A 20,622-nucleotide genomic window follows, 5' to 3' on the forward strand; every position below is an offset into this window, starting at 1 on the left:
CTACCCACAGGGATTCCCTCTCCAGCCAATCGCGTCTGAGCAACGGGACTGCCCCTAACAAAGATGGCGGGGGAGGCCTCGGCGGGGGCAGGCTGATTTAACACCCAGACCCAAGGCGGCTAGGGAAGACAGTGGTAGCGGCGCGGCCCGACCATGGAGGAGGGCGGCAGCGGTGGCAGCGGTGGCAGCGGTGGCAGCGACAGCAGCACCAGCGGGAGTGGTGGGGCGCAGCAAAGGGAGCTGGAGCGCATGGCTGAGGTCCTGGTCACCGGGGAGCAGCTACGGTAAGGCGTGGGGCAATGTCGGTGGGCGCGCCGTGGCACTGCCAGCCTGTGCCCGCAACAGCCCGGCGCGCACACGCGCGTGGCTCGTGCCTTGCGACTCGCGCGGGGCTCCGGGGCCGCTGCGGTCGCGTGGATGGTCGGCGTTGCGCCCCTGCCTAGCCCGCTGCAGCCGCGCGTCCTGCGACTCGGCACCCGCGCGGGGCTCGGAGGCGGACGCCCGGCAGCGGGTGGTGCGCGCTGCGCCCGGGCCCCGCCGCTGCAGCCCTGCGCCCCGCGGACGCGCCGCCACGCGCCGCGCGCTCCCTCTTCCCGGGCACCTGGTGCTGCCAGGCCTCCTGGCTGCCAGGCGACCCCGAGTGCGCCCAGAGCTCGAGAGGGTGGGTGTGCAGCCCCATGCTGCCTCCAGCCCCAGCCTCTTGACTCCTAGATGAAAGGGCCAACCCAACGATTGACTTGAGGTCTTCCTTTTTGCTGGCAAGTCCTGCTGCACTCCTCTGACCCTCAGCGTTTTCGTCTGTAAAATGAGGCTGATCGCCGGGACTCCCTTGACGGGGTGTTAATGGGGCTAAACCCCAGGTTCTGAAAAACTACCTATCGCTAAACTGGCACATCCCGGTCAATCATCAGTGGCGTCCGCGAGGGGGCGTGGAGGCACCTTGTCCCGATGCCCTGCTGCTCTGCCAACTTCCCTAGCGCGCACATTTTGGAGAGCAGAGTCCATCGGCCCCGGGCTGCTCCAAGCATTGGGAATTGACGGGTCTCACCGCACCCGGGACAGGCACTGAACCCCAGATCCCCCCCCTTACCATTGGCATCCCATCCCGGTCCTTCTTGGATTCATGTTTGAGTGATGTACTTCCACGGTCTGACCGGTTCCGCAGCTGCCCGTCGTGTGGTCATAAATCAGTTTGCCAGGGGGGGAAAAAAAAACCCTGGCTCTGAAGCGTTTGAGCCACAACTGGCTTGCGGGTCCCTGGCCCAGCAGGCATGAGGCGCGCGCCTGTTCCTTCTAAGGCTTGGCCTGAATCTCCAGGCTCATTTTGGTTTCTAAATGCTGTGTTTCAGGACCTGAAGGAGGGAGAATCTTTGCAAAGATCCATGAAGGTTTAGTAACTGCTTGCAGCAGTTAGATTGAGGAAGTAAATATTGGAAGTCAGAGTTTGTTGAGTTTAACGTTACAAAAGGCAAATTGCACACTTCAATCCCTCGATGATTTTTAAACGTATAGTCAAAATTAAAGGGAATAAAAGCTTGTTTTTCCTTCATCAGGAGTATTTTCTAATTGAATAAAAATCAAAAGCTTTTCTGATTCAATCTGTTGCATTTGCTTTTTAATAACCTGTTTGCTCCTCGTTACTGTGTCATCTTTTTCAAAGTCCTTATCTGGTACTTTTAATATTTTTTTAAAGATTTATTTATTTATTTTAAAGGGGGTGAGGGGAAGGGGGAGAGGGAGAGAAACTGAAACAGCCTCCTCTTTGAGAGCCAGTTGAGGCGGGGTTGGATCTCACCACCCTGAGATCACCACCTGAGCCAAAACCAAGAGTCAGACAATTAACCAACTGCACCACCCAGGTGCCCCTCATTTCTTTTAAAATAACAAATTGGATGGTGCCCCTCTTTGTACAGGAAGCACTTTGTCCTTCAGGAGGCAGCTTAAATGTCCTTTCTTTGGGGATCTCCAGAGCAGTTGTTACTCTCCTTTTCCCTAGCACCCCTCTGTACAAAAGTAGGTTTGAGGGCCACACTTAGCTTGTTGGTAGGAAGAGAGAAGGCTCTTTTTCACTCAAGAGCCAGACCTGAGTTTGAATTTCTGCTCGGCCACTTTGTAGCCAATAGTCACCATTAAGTTGTTTTGAGGACTGACTTTTAGTCAGAGTGAATCTTGGGTTTGCTACTTACTAGCCTGGGACCTTGAACAAGTTATTTAACTAAGAATACTGGGCAATAAGGGAACCTATCTCATAGTGTTGTTATGAGGATTAGATGAGCTAGTGCTTAGAACAGAGCCAGGTATATAGTAAGCACCATGTCGGCATTAACTATTATAGCTCTGTGACCTTCGACCAGTTAATTCACTTCTCTGAGCCTTTGTTTCCTCATCTATGAAATGGAAATGAAGATTAGTACTTCATAGGGTTGTTGTGGGAATTTGCCCTTGAGCTTCTGTATTAATGAGCATTCAACAATGGTTGTTGGAATTAATCAGTATTATTGGTCTCTGTGCGTCACCACGTGTGACTTCCAGCCAAGTGAGATCTGGCAGGAAGGATTGGGTGGTGGTTAAGAACACAGGGTATAGAATCAGGCTGCCTGGGTTTTTATTCTGCCTCACCATTTACTAGTTCTGTGACTTTGGGGTCAATTTACTGAGTCACTCTCTGGGCCTGTTTCCACATCTCCTGCAAGAATGTTGTGGGGATTAAATGAGATGCTGCATGTGAAGGGCTTAGAAAATGTTCACTATTTAATTTTACTCTGGAAAATTATAATCATTGCTTTTTTAAAATTTCAGCCATGTTATTAGCACTGTGTGTAGAGCATAGTTATTACTTAATAAATATTTGAATGATGAGTGCATGAGATTAAGTATACTACAGTACAGATGATATATTCGGAATTTAGGGATTTCAGTGGCTTCTTGGTTACTGGAGGAACCTCTCATGAAGGGGTGGGAATGCAACCATCCTTGCTGTCCCTGTCACAACGTGTCCTTAACATCCTTAGCTGCTTTCCCACAGTCTGACTGGGGGGACTTCGTGATGTGCAGGCCTCCTGCCTCTAACCGCTTCCCATACAATTCCCTTTGTCCTCTCTTGCTTTCCCACTGCTTTCTGGGTCATCAGAGATAAGGCAAATCAAAGTGATAAGGAACTGGAGACACCAAGGATTGGAATTTGAAATAAAAAAAAACTTGGCTTCCAGGCCCAGCTCTGTGCATTTTATTTATTTAATGCCATATGTATACACACACACACACACATACATATATATAAAATAGAGAGAGATATAAAATAAATATATTTATTTCATCCTATGTATTAAATATAATATTTACTGTTAAACACACGTACGTACATATGTATGTATATATTTTTAACCATATTCCCTTGGTCATGTCAGCTGCTCTGGGCCTCAGTACTCTTACCTGCAGAATGGGAATTAATAATACCCTTCCACAGAAGATTTGTGGTGTTGAAACAAATGGGCTAGAATATGGGAGGGAACTTTGCAAAATAAACAATAAACCAAGATTTCATTATTGTTATGATTATTATAAGCGCCAGCTGTGAAATTGAGGGCTGGCTCCACAGTCCTGACACTTTGAAGGGCAGTTGGTTGCATAAGGACATGAAATTAACTAGCAAACTTAGAAATATCTCCTGCTTCCTTTTCCAGCCTGACTGCGGGGTCCTTTTCCTAATCTCTTCATTCTTTCCCTTTTCGTGAAAGATTTTGCTTCCTTGCCCAATATATCTTTATGGTTTTGCATCTTAAAAAAAGCATTTGGATACCACTTTTATGGACACGATGGCTGTAATAAAAGAGATAGATAGTAACAAGTGTTGACAAAGACGTGGAGAAGTTGGAACCTTACACTGCTGGTGGACAGGGAAAATGGTGCAGCCACTTTGGAAAACAGTCTGGCATTTCCTCAAAAATAAAACATAGAGCTAACATATGACCTGGCAATTTTACTCCTAGGTATATAGTCAAAAGAAATGAAAACATATGTCCACATAGAAATGCATACACAAATGTTCACAGCAGCATTATTCATAATAGCTAAAAATAACAGCTCAAGTGTCCATCTGCTGATGGATGGATAAACAATGTGCAGTATATCCATGCATCGGAATATTATTTGGGATAAAAAGTAGAGTACTGATGCGTGCTACAATAGGGAGGAACCTTGAAAATATGCTGAGTGAAAGCAGACACAAAAGGCCACATGTCATATGACTCCGTTTATATGAAATGTCCAAAATCGGCAAATCTATAGAGACAGAAAGTGGCTGCCAGCAGCAGTGGGGAGGGAGAATGGAGGGTGAGTGCTAATGGGTATAGAGTTTCTTTTGGGGATGATGAAAATGTTATAAACTTGTTTGTGGTTATGATTTCATAACTCTGGGGATATACTTAAAATCATCACATTATATTCATTAAATGGATGAGTTATGTGGTATGTGACTTATATCTCAATAAAACCAGATAAAAATGGATTTGGATGACATTTTATTACAGAGTGATAAAAGACAAAATGTTGGAAGTTTTATTTTATTTTTTTAAAATTTTATTTTATTATGTTATGTTTTAAAATAAACGTTTGCTTTTTTGATGGGCCAAAGAATGCAATGATATTTATCACTAACTCAATAACACATTATTACTACACCAAACGGAACTGATATTTTACATATATATAGATATTTTTAAAAGATTTTTTATTTATTTATTTGACAGAGAGAGACACAGTGAGAGAGGGAACACAAGCAGGGGGAGTGGGAGAGGGAGAAGCAGGCTTCCCGTGAAGCAGGGAGCCCGATGTGGGACTCGATCCCAGGACCCCGGGGTCATGACCTGAGCCGAAGGCAGACGCTTAACGACTGAGCCACCCAGGTGCCCATACATATATATTTTTATAGTATCATTCTTGATACAGAACAGAAAACGTGCCATGAATAGTCGAGAAAATCTCAGAACATTCCTAATTTGAAGATAATTAACCATACATAAATCATTCATGAATAGAGTTTCATATTATGAATTTTCAAATCATTTGTTATTTTTATGTTCTTTGTATGTCTTTTATCTTGAAATTTGCCATGCAGTCATAACTATGACACTCTAATTTAGACACCCCAAATCCACGTAATGTTTCCTCTATAAGATAATCCCAGAGATACTTACCAAGAAAGTGATTAGTGATAGAGCGTCAAAATAATGAGGCCCAACAATATGACTTTTCTTTTTGTGTTGATGGTAGGCATGGTAATAATAACAATAAGACTCACTTATATGGCATTTATTACCTGCCAAGGAGATGTATGCATGAGTGTATATATACGTGTACACATATATATGCCTTTAATATATATACCTTTAATCCGCATAGCAACTCCTTGTAGAAGATACGCTTATCACCCTCATTTTACAGTTGAGAAAACCGAGGAGCAGAACATTTAAACTAACTGGCCATAGGTTATCCAGCCATGAAGTGGTAGAGTTGAAAGTCCCTGCACTTAGGCAGGATGCTAGACTACAACTTAATGGTGTCGTCAACTAAGCAATTTAGAGGGTTACAAAATGTAATGATAAGACAAATGTAAAATGGAATCCTTGTATAAGACTTATCACATTCTAGTGTGACATCTTTTTTGCAAACAAATAAGTAGACAAATGATTTTTTCCATTCTATCGGGAAAAATCCAATTTATTTCTGGAAGCGTTTGTTTTGACAAGATAGAATGGTCACTTCCTCTACTAACTATTAAACTGGGTCTTCCTTGCCATGTGGTTTTAAAAACTTAATTTGGACTCCACTCATTCTGAATTTGTAATCATTTGATGTGAAGATAAATTACAGTTCCCAATTTTGCTAGCTGTGGGGATGGAAGTGGAGTAGGGAGGAGAATTAAGAAGGTAATGAGGAATGCTTAATTAAGAGAGAAAACGTTTCAAGCATTCCAGTTGTGCTCATCTACCTAGACTAAATATGCTAATTACGACAATCTTGTCCAATCACTAAAGTGGGTTCCCTACAAGCAACTTACTAGGCAATGAGTTTTAGCTAAATTGTAGGAAATTGTACTTCTTTCAAATTGTTTGATGTATTTGCCTTTTTGCTATAACAGACTGCCTTTCCAGACTCTTACAGCCTTGCTATTGCTTTTTTCATAAAAGCACGTTCAATAAATATTGAATTGCTTTCCTGAATTTGCTTTGCAAGTCTTAATACAGTATGCAGATAAAAGCTAAGAATCAGCTCATCGAACCAAAAACCAAGCTACGGTAAAGTAAATATGAGCTAAGGAATTTAGAGCATGCAGAAGAGAAAAAGGAGAAATAGTCCATTTCATTGCATTTTGAACTTAAGGAATTTTACATTTGGCATGGAGATCGTCTTGGGGGTAGCCCCTACTGGAAGCCATTAATATGGAAGCTTAGCACTACTAGACACTATAACTGAAGGGAATAGCAGGAAACTACCACCCAGAAGCTACGACTGAAATCTAGGGATCCAAACAGAAGAAGAACACTTTTATTCTTCTCAAGAGCAGAGATATCCTGGAGTCAGGAAATTACTGCCTGTTTGGATAAAGAAAAGGGGGGGTGCTGTAGGAAATAGAGTCACTGTATTTGGAGTCAGTGCAGAAAAGCCTAGTGTGGAGTATTGAAATGCCTTTGAATCAGAGGCTCTTCCAACATACAGACTCTGTTCCTGTGAACATGTTTTCTGCTTCACAAATTGGATGTGAGGGCAGGGTGCAGGACCCTGGTACAGAGCAGACCCTTGGTAATGACTCATTTCTTACCAGCAGAGAGCATTGGAGGTACTTTGTCATGCTTTGCAAAAACAAAACATCATGCAAATAGAAGACATTTAGTAAGCACTCCATAAACCATTGTGGAATTATTTGATATCCATATGGACTTATTCTCATGTACATCTTTTTCTGAAATGACTGGTGTGTTAGTTGTTAACGAATAACATATTTGTGTTTTCTCAAAGGCCAATGCTGATAGTTAAGTTATGGCTTCCATCTCTCACAATCAATAAACCTGAGAATAAGGTAAACACCTCTTAAAAGAAGAGAGTGTAAGGGGAAGAAAGATCATTCTCCTCTCCTGTCGTTTCCAGTATTCATTTGCATCAGGAACTCACTTGCCTTCATTAAGTGGTGGCTCTTAAGTGGTTGGTTTCTATGAGGTCAGTGATTAGGAAAAGACGGAGGAAACAATAGTCAACCCTCTTTCTACATAGTAGGTCCTCACACTTCTCTATGCTCCTCTCCTTGTCCCGAGGAGATGTGGATTCTAGAACTGAGATCCTTGTTCCAATATTTATCAGCCTTAACCATACTTGGAAGGAAGCTCATCATGTCAGTGACTGGTTTTTGTGGATTATTATATACTTGGGGGACAACAATGGAGACACCTGGGGGCAGAGTGGGCTTAGTGGTGCCAGACGGCGTGCTTGCAAGCAGCTGTTCCCAGGGGCACTGCCGGCAGGCGCCATGCGATCCCTTTTCCTCAGGGCTGGCTGGGATGGCTCCATCCTGGAAGGGTTCAGAGAACCCTGACTTACTTGGGTCTGCATGAAGAATCACTTTTTTGGAGCTTTTACAATACTTTGAAGGTTGGATAAGGAGAGATGAGACGAAGTGAGAGAAAACCCATGCAGGAGTGTGGGACAAGGTGTTCTTTTGTTGTAGTTTGCAGATGAACAGCTGTGGCTGGGGTGTGGCAAGAGGGGATGAAAGCCAGGGCCTCCAGCTCAGGGAAGCCCGCGGCAGCTGCAGGGGAGGTAGGAGGAGGAAGAAGGTAGTTAGCAGCTAGTGGCATCAGAGAAAGTCTCAAATCTGTCCACCGTTACCCCTCAGCTGCTACTTGTGATTCTGTTGGTTGTGCTGGTTGCTTCTTGCTTATTAGTTTTAATGCTGATGACACATTCTCCCTGCAATACTTGTACCTACCCATTTCTGATTCTGGTATTTGCCCAGAGATTCCTTTTATTGAGGCAAGCTGTGGCCCAGCACCCCCCTAGATCCTGGCCTGATGTAGATCATCCAGCTCTGAGAGGCTCTGCTTTGGGTGGTGGGACTGTTACTGTTATAGAGAGCTGAGCGGGGGGCGTTGCGGGCAGACCAGGCAGGAGTCAAGGACAAGTCCTAGCACAGCAGCTCCTCTGATCTCGACTTACGGTGCGAGAAACAACTGAACATTCTGATGAACACTCTCCCAATAAAAGGGCAAGTCCCATTTCATGCTATCCTGTTTTCATTAGTGTTGGGTTAGTCACTGCATTTTATTATGTGCGAAGGTTGGCCATTTTCTAACAAGCTGTGAAATTTGGGAAGAATACACTGTGAATGGTGTCTTGACAGAAATAGCAAGAAGGATTGGAAAGGGGGTAGTGTAGAGATATATAATTACGTGCGGGTCTAAGAGCAACCATTATCTTATTCTTCAGAGAAGAACATGTGAAAGTGCAAATTTACCGAGCAAGTATGTTAAGAAAGGACTGGTTTTTTTCACATTGAAGAAGAGTTTAGTACATATTTCCTTTGTGTATCCTGGGTTGGTTTGCTATTTACAACACGATCCTCTTATAAGATTTTCCCACTATTTTCAGGCACATACATTGAATGCAGGAAAGTGTGAATTGCTTGGATTGTAAAAGTAATTTTCCTTTCTTCTGCTTCCTTTCCTCTTCCTAGGAGGAGAGGAGAATGGAATAAACTTGGATCTTCTTTTCCTTGAGTTGTTTTTGAAGTTCTACGTACCTTTTTACTCTCTAACTTTTCCATGAATGAAAGTGACTTTCACAGAATATATTCACAGCAAAAAGCAAGAGGTTAGTCCCTGTGGTGATATGATATGTATCTTACACTGAGGCACAGAGTGCCCCTTATTTTATGTTCAGTTAAGCTGTGATAAGGTAGATAAAACAAGGCTTTACCAAAGCTCCTACTTACTGTGCTATTTCTCTTCTTAAGAACTGACAACAAAAAGCAGTTTTAGAGATGAGGTTTTAAGGCAGTATGATCTAATGCATAACTATGATTCATTTTCCTTCACATTTGTTACAATTTATTTTGTTAGTGACTGAGTTGTAGACTCTGATCCTCAAACATAACAGCGGGTAGAACCTAAGGCATCATGAGAGAATATGAACAGACCTCAGTTGCCCTAATAAAGAGCACTTATCCTGCTGTTGTACTTACAAGAGCTAAAAGATATCACGGAGTCTTTTAAGGACATCCACGTGTAAAGAAGAAGAGTGAACTAGAGCTTTTTCTTCCAACAGTTTATCATGAAACACTACAAACATACAGAAAAGTTTAAAGAATTTTACAGTGAATATCCTTACATCTACCACTTAGATTCCACAATTAACATCCTACCGTGTTTGCTTTATCACATAACTGTCTTTCTATCCCTCCTTCTATCCAACTTATTATTCTTGGGTACTTTGGAGTAAATTGCAGACAATAATATACTTCCCCTAAAACCTTCAACATGCGATTTACTAATATTCACTATTTGTTTTCTGAACAAATGAAGACTGAAGAGAGAGTTGGCTGCCATCAACGATCAGCAAAATTCTTGAGCTTTGATGTTTTGGGACCATCTTAACTCACAGACTCACGAGATATTGCAGCAAAGCAAAGATCTTCACGGGTGGTGTTGGGCTTAGCCATCTGTACCACTGTGGCAAGGAAGATGTTATTATCCTGCCCGCCTTAGGTCCCCTTGGGGAAGAGGGGGGATCACAGCTGTTGTACTTTGGAGAAGGGTTCATTGAGTGTTGGGGAGATCAGCGCAATGTCCTCCGCAAAAGGTAATTTGGGCTCAATGAGAAATAAGTGAAAAATTTTTGAGCAGAGTACAATGTGATTAAACCAAAATTTTGGGAGAAATAACTTAAGAGTTTGGAGTGGGGAGCTTATACAGAGAAGAAGAAAATGTCCATAAGAGCATAGGAAAGGCTAGGAGACATTGGTATGCCTCTTGGACTCTATGGCTTTCAACGTGATTTCCCCTGTAAACCTCCGTATCATGATGGTCGGTCACCTGTTCAGCATCCAGATACTTTCTCCCTCGTCTCCTACCCCTCACCACCTCTTATTTGGAATATATGTCTCTATGTCTCTGGCATTCAGGATTCTCTTGGTAATAGAAGTAAAATGGAACTCTCAATGTATGACCAAAATGTGAGTGGTTCAGGTTCAAATCACAAAGAATGATTTCTGTATCCCTTGGATTTTGATGGCTTTCCAAGGAACCCCTCCATCCAGAAAAAGCCAAAGTTGTCTAAAAGTCATCTCTTTGTTTAAGCAAAGTTGTTTTAGGGATAATGACTTTTTGGAAAAAGTGCAAAAGCATTTTTTACTTACATAACTAAAAAAGATCTTTCATGTCACATGTTCAGTATATTTTGTCGATTCCCCCCTCTGTTCTCCATAAATTGGAAATGGGAGCTACATTTGTTTATCTAGAAGGCAGGTTTTTCTCTACTGTTAATATGGTTTAAGCTTATATTGCAGTGTACATTGTGTTGATATTACAATAGTGACTTTGGCATTGATTTCATACTGCATCTTACCATAAAGATAATTAGTAGGAATAAATCCAAATAAAAGTGGTTTTATTCTCAGATAATATAATATGAATTTAGCCTTTTATTCTTCAGAATGGTTGGCATATGTGCAAATGTAGCAAAGCTTCTGTATCCAAGTACTGATAAAGAACTGTGATATCAAAAGCGTGATTTTTCTTACGCCTGTGTTGACTACAAAAGAGAGCAGCTCCAGTTAAATCCATTGAGAAGCATCCATGAAATCTAAGAAGCTGGGCTTGGAGCCAACGCATTTGTCTACATGTTCGCCATTTGCTGACTTCGCACTAATGAGGGCATTAAGCCAAGAAGGGCAGAGTCTGATTACTCAGGGACTGCATTATAACTTGCAATTACATCTTTCAAGCAAAGGTGTAGCAGTTAGGGGCAGGAATTCCTTACAAACCACTATTCCAATGCACCAGGATTTGTTGAGCCATTTTGTTTATTACGGGACAGAATGATTTTATTATTTACGTGGTTAATTAACCAGAGGGACTCTCTTCAATTGTCTTCCTGTTAGCTCCATTTTGGATGGATATTTTGTTGCTAGATAATCTCCTTTCCAAAAGGGGAACACTGAGGAGAGGAAGTTGGTTTGGCTATTTGTCAGCAGTTCTGGAAGAATGTTTACTCAGGGAGGAGTTTGAAAACTGTGAGAATTTTGGGGCTTATCTGGACATTTCTGGTTCTTTTTTTGTACCTCCACCATCTATATGCTAAGATTTCCTGGCTGAAGCCAGGCCTCCAGAGGGTCCTTGGGAGAGTGGGAGTGACTTCTTCAGGGTCTTCCTTCCCTCAATTCTTGCGATTGAGAACATCTTCCACAACCTATAACTCCTCTGTGTTGTCAGTGCTCCTCTGTTGACCCTCTTGCCTCTGCCGGAGAAAACTTCTAGTAGCCAAGACTCAGTGTGTTCTTCATGAGCTTCTAAATGTGTGCACGGGGGCAGGATGGGTAGGAGAAAGACTACCATCCCCACAGCAACCGTACTTATGGAATCTAAGGTACATTTGGGGAGATCATTGCAGTCTTTGTTGGTAGCTTATGTGAAAGTAAATTTCATTGTAAAATTTAGCCTAGCAGCCCTTAAAAGAACATCCACCTATAATGTGACAATTTGTTCTACTTTGTAGTAAAAAATGCTATTCTTGGTGGAGCATAGCAACAGTTATTTAATTTCATTGTCTGGGGAGTCCTGGGAGCTGGGCCTTCATGAGGATTATAGTACAACATGTAGCAAAGAGAACACTTATTTAAAATTATACTGTAGTCTGTTCAGACACTTGTTCAAAGGTTACATTTGAATTCAGTTGGGAGGGCCTCGGTGGCTCAGCTGGTTAAGCATCCAACTCTGGATTTTGGCTCAGGTCATGATCTCAGGGTCCTGGGACTGAGCCCCATGCTGGACTCCCTGCTCAGTGGGGAGTCTGCTTGTCTTCCTCTCCATCTGCCCCTCCTCCCCCTGAAATAAATAAATCTTGAAAAAAAAAAGAAAAGAAAAATTCAGTTAGTCACTTAAAACCACATATGCAAGAAGGCAGACATTTTACAGTCGTAGGCCCTGAGTCCTTGAAAATCATATCTTACCTGTATGACCCCACATGGCTCCCATGGCAGAAGGATTGTTAATTTGAAGTATGTGTTTCTCATGGGGACGGATGTTTTCTTCTCCAAGAGTCCCTATGTCCAAATTTGATAGTTCTCCTGGAGAAGGGGTCAAGGTGATCAATTGCAGGCCTATTTTCCCTACCCTTCAGACTTTTAGGAATGGGAGGTGTCAGCAAAAGATGATACCTTTTAAAGGGAAAGTCCAACTCTCCTTGCCAAACTTCTTCCAGTGACTTAAAAGGATGGCTTCCCCTCTTGCTTTGAGTCTTCCTGTATGTATCTTACAGACTCCATCAAGGCCTCTACAGCCCTCTCTGTTTTCGTCCCTCTTGTGTGTGTGGCGGGGGGTGAAGGTGAATTCCATGTTTCATGGTGTGGATTAAGGAACACTTTTACTGGGGACCCATAAATGGAAAGGGTCAGCAAGGTGGGACCCGGTCCTCCATTCTTCATTATCCTACCAAAAGTTGGGCATGAGCTGAGGCTGCCTGACATGCAGTATGTTTCTGTTCCATATGATGGACCCTATCCCTGTGCTACTCGACTTTCCTCTATTGTGAACTCAGGCACCAAGAAGTCCAAGCTGGGAAACTGCAGGTGTACAGCACCTGGAAACCTTGGGGGCTTGTTTGAAGTTGCGGCCAGGAAGGGAGGCCACCAATCCTAGAGGAAGCTGGGTTTGGGTGCAGCTACTCCTGCTGGGGAGAGGCCAGGTTCCCAGTCCCAGCCAGCTCACTGCCTAGCAAATCAAGCTGGGCCTCTGAGGTCACATCCATACATCTTGCGTATTTCAGGTGACAGATCTGCACTCTTCGAGGTGAGGTATGATGGCTTATTTATTCTTAGGTCCAGAACTTCCATGCCTAAAGTCCAGGAAGAGGCATACCATATTTTAATGCTACAAGTGCATTTTGACTTACTCTGAAGTTTGGAAACCAGGACTTTAAATGTTACTTTATTTTATAGGGTAAAGGTTTAGGGTGTTCAGTTCAAAGGTGAAGCTAGGTTACATCTTCTAACCTCTGACTCTTTTTAATTGCTCAACCCTGAGCTTCCATCTATTTTCCTTCTGCCAAGATAGGTGGATAAATAAATCATCCCTTGGCACTAGAGTGTAAGTTTTATTGCAATGCTATTTACTATGATATTCGTTGGTTTGGTGTTATTCTGATTTTCTTTAGCCTTCTCAATAAATAATAGCAGTAATTACAATAATAATCAGTTTTTATTGAACCCAACTGTGTGCCAAATAGTGTAGTAAGCATTTTATATGAATTGCATCATTTAATATGTGAGTGCATATCATTAGTCCCATGTTAGAGATGGGGGCACAAAAGCTTACACAAAGTAAGAAACTCATCCAGGGTCACAAGACCAGCCTAATGGAAGAACTGGACTTTGCAACACCACAGTGCTCCAGCAAAAGCCATGCTCTTAGAGTTTGCAGGTAGAGGAAACAGCTAGACTCGGCCCTAAGCTATTGAAACCTGGAGGTCAGAGGCAGAGAATGCCCCAGCTGTTGTGGATATGAAGCCTGGACCTTTGAAATTTGACTTATCTCAGAATATTTGTATCTGTGTTGAATAAAACTTAAATTTTCATGCATAATAAGAATTATATCAACTATAGACATGAAAAGGATGAATAGCAATGTTAATACCTTTAAAAATCAATGAAGAACTGTTTAAAGGTACAAAAAGCCAGGCTTAGTTGTGTGAATAACTAGCTATTTATACTGCACTGGGGATGGGGGCAAAGGGAGAGAGAATCTTAAAGCAGGCCCTGTGCTCAGCATGGAGCTCAATGTGGGGCTTGACCTTAAGACCCTGAGATCATGGGGCGCCTGGGGGGCTCAGTCGTTAAGCGTCTGCCTTCGGCTCAGGTCATGTTCCCAGGGTCCTGGGATCGAGCCCCGCATCGGGCTCCCTGCTCCGCGGGAAGCCTGCTTCTCCCTCTCCCACTGCCCCTGCTTGTGTTCCCTCTCTCGCTGTCTCTCTCTCTGTCAAATAAATAAATAAAACCTTAAAAAAAAAAAACAAAACCCTGAGATCATGACCTGAGCCCAAATCCAGAGTCAGATGCTTAACTGATTGAGCCACCCATTTGCCCTAGAAAACTCTGAAGTTTTAGGTACTGGGCTTCTCTATGCTTGGAGTTTACATGGGGAGTAAGAAAGCAGAGAGTGTTTTATTTAATTGATTTCATTTGGTTGTTTTCAATTTTAGATGTTTTCATGGACAAGGACACTTATGCAGTTCTCTTTGTGAGCCAGTTAACATTTTTTTGGTCTTTTTATATTTAGTCTGTCACTTCATTGCGCTGTTAAAATTGCTAAATATTTAGGTACAAACATGAAACTCCACTTTAGAGTCAACTGATTATGCAATTGCAGGTAAGATGACACACAAACATATTAGTATTTTTAGCTGTCACAGATACTATTAGAAAGATGTGATAATCTCAGTCTCATGAATTTGTAGCAGTTATTGATGGTCAGATGCCTTCAGGAAAAATGGGAGTAGGTCACCCTGTGAGGCTTCAGTCTGTAGAATCACACAGAACACTTGCTGGGTGAGATAAATATATAAAGAAATGGATGAAAGGTCTAAATGTGAGGCAGGAAACCATCAAAATCCTAGAGCAGAACACAGGCAGCAATGTCTGCGACATCAACCATAGCAACCCCTTATTAGACACATCTCCAGAGGCAAGGGAAACAAAAGCAGAAGTGAACTATTGGGACTTCATCAAGATAAAAAGCTTCTGCACAGCAAAGGAAACAGTCAGCAAACCAAAAGGCAACCTAAGGAATGGGAGAAGATATTTGCAAATGACGTATCTGATAAAGGGTTAATATCTAGAATCTGTAAAGAACATATCAAACTTAACACCCAGAAAACAAATAATCCAGTTAAGAAATGAGCAAAAGACAAGAATAGACATTTTTTCCAAAGAAGACATCCAGATGGCTAACAGACACTGCTCAGCATCACTCATCATCAGGGAAATACAAATCAAAATCACGATGAGACAGCACCTCACACCTGTCAGAATGGTTAAAATTAACAAGACAGGAAATGACAGATGTTGGAGAAGATGTGGAGATAGGGGAACCCTCTTACACAGCAGGTGGGAATGCAAACTTGTGCGGCCACTCTGGAAAACAGTATGGAGGTGCCCCAAAAAGTTAAAAATAGAGCTACCCTACAACCCAGCAATTGCACTATTAGGTATTTACCCAAACGATATAAAAATACTGACTTGAAGGGACACATGCACCCCGAAGTTCATAGCAGCATTATCAACAATATCCAAATTATGGAAAGGTCCCAAATATCCATCGGCTGATGAATGGATAAAGAAGATGTGGTATATATATAATGGAATATTGCTCGGCCATCCAAAAGAATGAAATCTTACCATTTGCAATGATGTGGATGGAGCTACAGTGTATTATGCTAAGCAAAATAAGTCAGAGAAAGACAAATACCATACGATTTCACTCATACGTGGAATTTAAGAAGCAAAACAGATGAACATATGAAAGGGGGAAAGAAAGAGAGAGGGAAGCAAAGCATAAAAGACTCTTAACTATGGAGAACAACCTGAGCATGGATGAAGGAGAGGTGGGCAGGAGATGGACTAAAGGAGTGATGGGTATTAAGGAGGGCACTTGTGATCAGCATTGGGTGTTCTATGTAATTGATGAATCACTAATTTCTACTCCTGAAACCAATATTACACTATGTGTTAACTAACTAGAATTTAAATAAAAACTTGAAACCAAAAGAGAAAGAGAGAGAAACCGTAAAACAGACTGTTAAGCATAGAGAACAAACAGATGGTTACCAGAGGGGAGGTCAGTGTGGGGGGATGGGTTAAATAGGTGATGGGGATTAAGGAGTGCATTTATGTGTTGAGCACTGGGTGTTGTATGGAAGTGTTGAATCACTATATTGTACAAATGAAACTAATATTCACTGTATGATAACTGGAATAAAAGTAAAACATTAAAAAAAAGAAATTCTATTCTAAAATGACTTTCCTTTATCTTTTGTGAAAAGTTTTCATGATACAAATTATGAATGCCAGCGAACATTTAAACAGATACAATTCAATTTTATTTTAGAAAGAGGTATTATTTTTTATCTAAAAATTTTTTAAAAGATTTTATTTAGAGAGAGTGTGAGTGGGGGAGGGGCAGAGAGAGAGAGGGAGAGGATCTCAAGCAGACATTGAGCTGAGCATGGAACTCAACCTGGGGCTCAATCTCATGACCCTGAGGTCACAACGTGAGCCAAAATCAAGAGTCAGATGCTCAACTGACTGAGCCACCCAGGCACCCCTAAAATTTTTAATTAAAGTATAGTTGACCTGTAATATTATATTAGTTTCAGGTGTAAAACACAGTGATCCAACAATTATATACATTATGAAATGCTCACCAAAAGTGTAATTACCATCTGTTGCCTTACAAAGTTATGACAGTATTATTGACTGCATTCCCTATGCTGTACTTTTCATCTCTGTAACTTATTCATTTTATAACTGGAACTTTGTACCTCTTGATTCCCTGCACCTATCTTGTCCATCATTCCATTCCCCTCTCCCCTAGAAACTACTAGTTCTCTATATTTATGAGTCTGTTTCTCTCTTTTGGTATTGTTGTTTGTTCCTTTGTTTTGTGTTTTAGACTCCATGTGTAAGTGAAATAATATGGTATTTGTCTTTTCCTGTCTGACTTATTTCACTTAGTATAATATTCTCTAGGCCCATCATATTGTTGCTAAGTGCAAGATGTCATTCTTTTTTATTGCTGAGTAATAATTCATTGTGTATATACACTACATCTTCTTTACCACTCATCTATTGATAGACACTTGGGTTGTTCAAATCTCTTGGCTACTGTAAATAATGTTGCAATAAACATAGGGGTGCATATTATCTTTTCAAATTAGTGTTTTTGTTTTCTTCAGGTGAATGACCAGAAGTGGAACTATTAGATCATATGGTACTTCTATTTTTCATGTTTTGAGGAACTTCCATACTGTTTTCAGAGTGGCTTCACCAATTTACTTTTCTACCAACGTGCATAAGAGTTCCTATAGAAAGAGGTATTATTGATCCTGAACAATGTATTGATCCTTAGCCTGTGAGCTAAGAGGAATATAAGTGATTATTATGATTCCAATTTATAGGTGAGAAGATTTACATGAAGTTCTGTCCAACTTTCTTGTTCATTGCTATGTCCATAGTGTTGAGCACAGAAGTGGGTACCTAGTTGACATAAGTAAAAATTTGCTAAGTGGCAAAATAATGCTGCTCAGAGAGATATTAAGTGACTTGGTCACAGGACACACAGTTACTAAGTGATGGAGCAGCACAGATTTAGGGCTTTTTATTCCAAATCCCATTTCAGCTTTTTTTTTTTTAATTTTGTTTATTTATTTGACAGAGAGACAGCGAGAGAGGGAACACAAGCAGGGGGAGTGGGAGAGGGAGAAGCAGGCTTCCCACAGAGCAGGGAGCCCGATGTGGGGCTCGATGCAAGGACCCTGGGATCCTGACCTGAGCAGAAGGCAGACGCTTAATGACTGAGCCACCCAGGTGCCCCCCATTCTCAGCTTTGTAATGCTAATATCCCAAAAGAGCCACCGAAGTAGTTTTCAGTGATAAGAGCTAAGATAAAGAAATATATTTGAAATATTAAAATGCAGACATCTTAAATTGAATAAGGGATTATTTTATAGCTAAAATCCTGTGGTTCGGCTATGTTCAAAGGGAATTTTAAAAAATATGAAATTGCAGAGGAAATCTTGAGGGCCATGCCATTTTGGAGTTCACACTGAATCATCACATTTCAGGGTTTTTAGACATGGAAGAACCTTTACATTTTGAAGACAAGGGAAGTGAAGTGTACTGAACTGAACTTCCTGAGGGCAGGGTCCATGTTGGCTTGTTCACCATGTGTCCAGTGCCTGCCACAGTGCCTGATGCACACTAGGTGTTCAATTCATATTTGTTGACCAGACGATGTCCAGAACACTAAAGTAGTTGCTCCAAGTCACACCTTGGTGAAGGTCTCCATAGTTGGTCAACATTGCATCCTTTTAGGTCATCAACATAATCAAGTTGTTGAACCTCAGGCTGGAGGGACGTTGGTGAGAATCTAGTCCAGCCTTTGTAAATGACTCTTGCTCTGCCATTTGACTTTGTGCAAGAGCAAGAACGGAACCGACAATCTTGGTTCCTCCCCATTCTCTACTTCCTCATGCCAATCCAGAAAGTCTGCGTGAGGAGTCAAGCCAATCTCCTTCTCTGGAGACTGAGAGGCTCTGAGGTAGTTAGCATATGTAGAGATGACCCAAGACATGAGGCTCTCACTCAGCCCTGAGCACCTTTCCTCTGTCCCACAGGCATCTTCATGGGACCATTCCACCTGAACACAGCATGTCTCTGTGTTTCTGGTTTGTTCTGCTCAGACTTAGAAGCCTTTGGTCTCCATTTTTAACTCAAGACTGGAGCTGGCCAGCCCTCACTGGGGAATTTAAAATGTATAAGTTTCTCACATCTCAGCTCTACATTTTCTAGTCATCGTGGTCGTCTGCTGTCTGGAGCACGACCACCTTTCCCCACCCTCAAAGCTTCTCTGCCCCCTGCAAGAAGAGGAAGGAGAAAGTACAATGCACTTTGATTGCCTCCATGAAATTCTTCTTCAAGTCGATTGCAATTAGAAAAAACATTGTGAAGAGATTCTTCACCTAAGTGCATACATTTCTCATGTAAACTGTGAGTGTCTCTTACGTGCCAGACATTGTGGCAGCTCTTAAGGAAAATAGGTAAACCATCCCAGCCCTGTCCTCAAGGAGCTCACAAGCAGTAACTCCAGCCAGCTAGTGCCAGAGATGGAAACGTGGACGGTTCCAGTGCAGCACGAGGATTTCCACGATGGAAGGGCATACAAGGTGCAATGGATCATAGATCCATTGTTGACCAACAGTGGTATGATCCACCTTTTAGGAAGACCTTCGCCAAGGTGTGACTTGGAGCAATTACTTTAGTTTTCTGGACATCGCCTGGTTAACAAATGTGAATTGAACACCTAGTGTGCATCAGGCACTGTGGCAGGCACCGGACACATGGTGAACAAGCCAACATGGACCCTGCCCTCAGGAAGTTCAGTTCAGTACACTTTACTTCCCTTGTCTTCAAAATCATAGATTCCCCCCCACATAAGCAGCAGGTGGAAGGGACCAGCTCTGCCTGGTGGAGGGGGATAATGATTTCCTTGAGCAGGTACCAGCTGAGCTAGGTTTTGAAGTTTATTCAGCGTATGGTGAGGGAGAGGAGGTTCATCTAAGGCAGAGAAAATAGGAAGTGGAGAAACCTGAAGATAAGAAATGTCATGGCATGTTCAGGAAATTCTAAAGAGTCCGGTAGTCCATTGGTTTTCAAATGTTTCTGCTTGTCTGTCCTGATCTGTAAAAGTGTTTTGGACATAGGGGCACCTGGGTGGCTCAGTCAGTTAAGCTCTTGATTTTGGCTCAGGTCACGATCTCATGGTTGTGGGATCGAACCCCAAGTTGGTCTCCGTGCTCAGCGGGGAGTCTGCTTGAGATTCTGTCTCTCCTCTCCCTCTACCCCTCCGCCTCTGCTCATGCTCTCTCTGTCTCATAAAAATAAATCTTATGAACAAAAATGTTTTGATCATAGATCCCTCCCACATAGGCATAGTAATTTAACAGCTAAACACGTGTACTACTGTACCAATGCCTTACGTGTTTCATAAGCATACACACAAATAGAAATTGAAATTCTTTTAAAGGTGAGATAAAATAAATGAAGATATTTTCATATTTTTTTTAGTTGCACCTGAAGGATTGTCTTAGACACCCCCCCCTTTGTAAGCAAGTCTACAAGGATGTCAGATTCACTGCTGTAGGCACCAATAAATATTTGTTGGATTTTTAGTATTGCCAGAGTTAGCCTAAAGTAGTGAGCTGGTGACCGATGCTTCTTGGCTTTACTGAAGGGAGACCTTGGTAGATTTTCCCAGGGCTCCAAGCAGGACATTAGAGCTTCAAGTTCAATCTCTGGCTCTCATTGTTTATCTTAGGGCAGGCAAGGCCCTCACATAACTTTCCTCTGTCTTATGAGGGCATTTGCACTATTCAATAGGGGCAATAACATTCCTGCACATCACATGGCACCTGTGGCGAGTGACTAATAAAAGTGATATTGTAAAGCACGTGGCACTGAGGAAAAGCTTATCAAAATGGTAAATGGCACTTGTGTAAACAGGCAGAAAGAATGAGGGCCATTCTTCCTCCTTCTGCTCTTACTGCTAAGAACAACATCAAAAGCATATTTTTCTGTGTGACTTT

The 20,622-nt window shown here is 42.1% G+C and overlaps 1 protein-coding gene across 2 annotated transcripts in view; it reads left to right on the forward strand.

The window, feature by feature from the left end:
- DEPTOR (DEP domain containing MTOR interacting protein) overlaps window positions 1-20,622 on the forward strand; it is a 130,405-nt gene continuing 109,783 nt past the window's right edge. The window contains exon 1 of one of the 2 annotated variants that reach the window (XM_073893155.1): window positions 1-284. In XM_073893155.1, the coding sequence (XP_073749256.1) occupies window positions 154-284 (131 nt within the window). In that variant the 5' untranslated portion in view covers window positions 1-153. The remainder of the gene's footprint in view (window positions 285-20,622) is intronic. The other variant, XM_025871046.2, reaches the window with a different exon arrangement.

This window comes from Callorhinus ursinus, unplaced genomic scaffold (genome assembly GCF_003265705.2).
Source record: "Callorhinus ursinus isolate GAN/ISIS: 27379988/994484 unplaced genomic scaffold, GSC_fseal_2.0 scaffold5, whole genome shotgun sequence".
Lineage (NCBI taxonomy): Eukaryota > Metazoa > Chordata > Mammalia > Carnivora > Otariidae > Callorhinus > Callorhinus ursinus.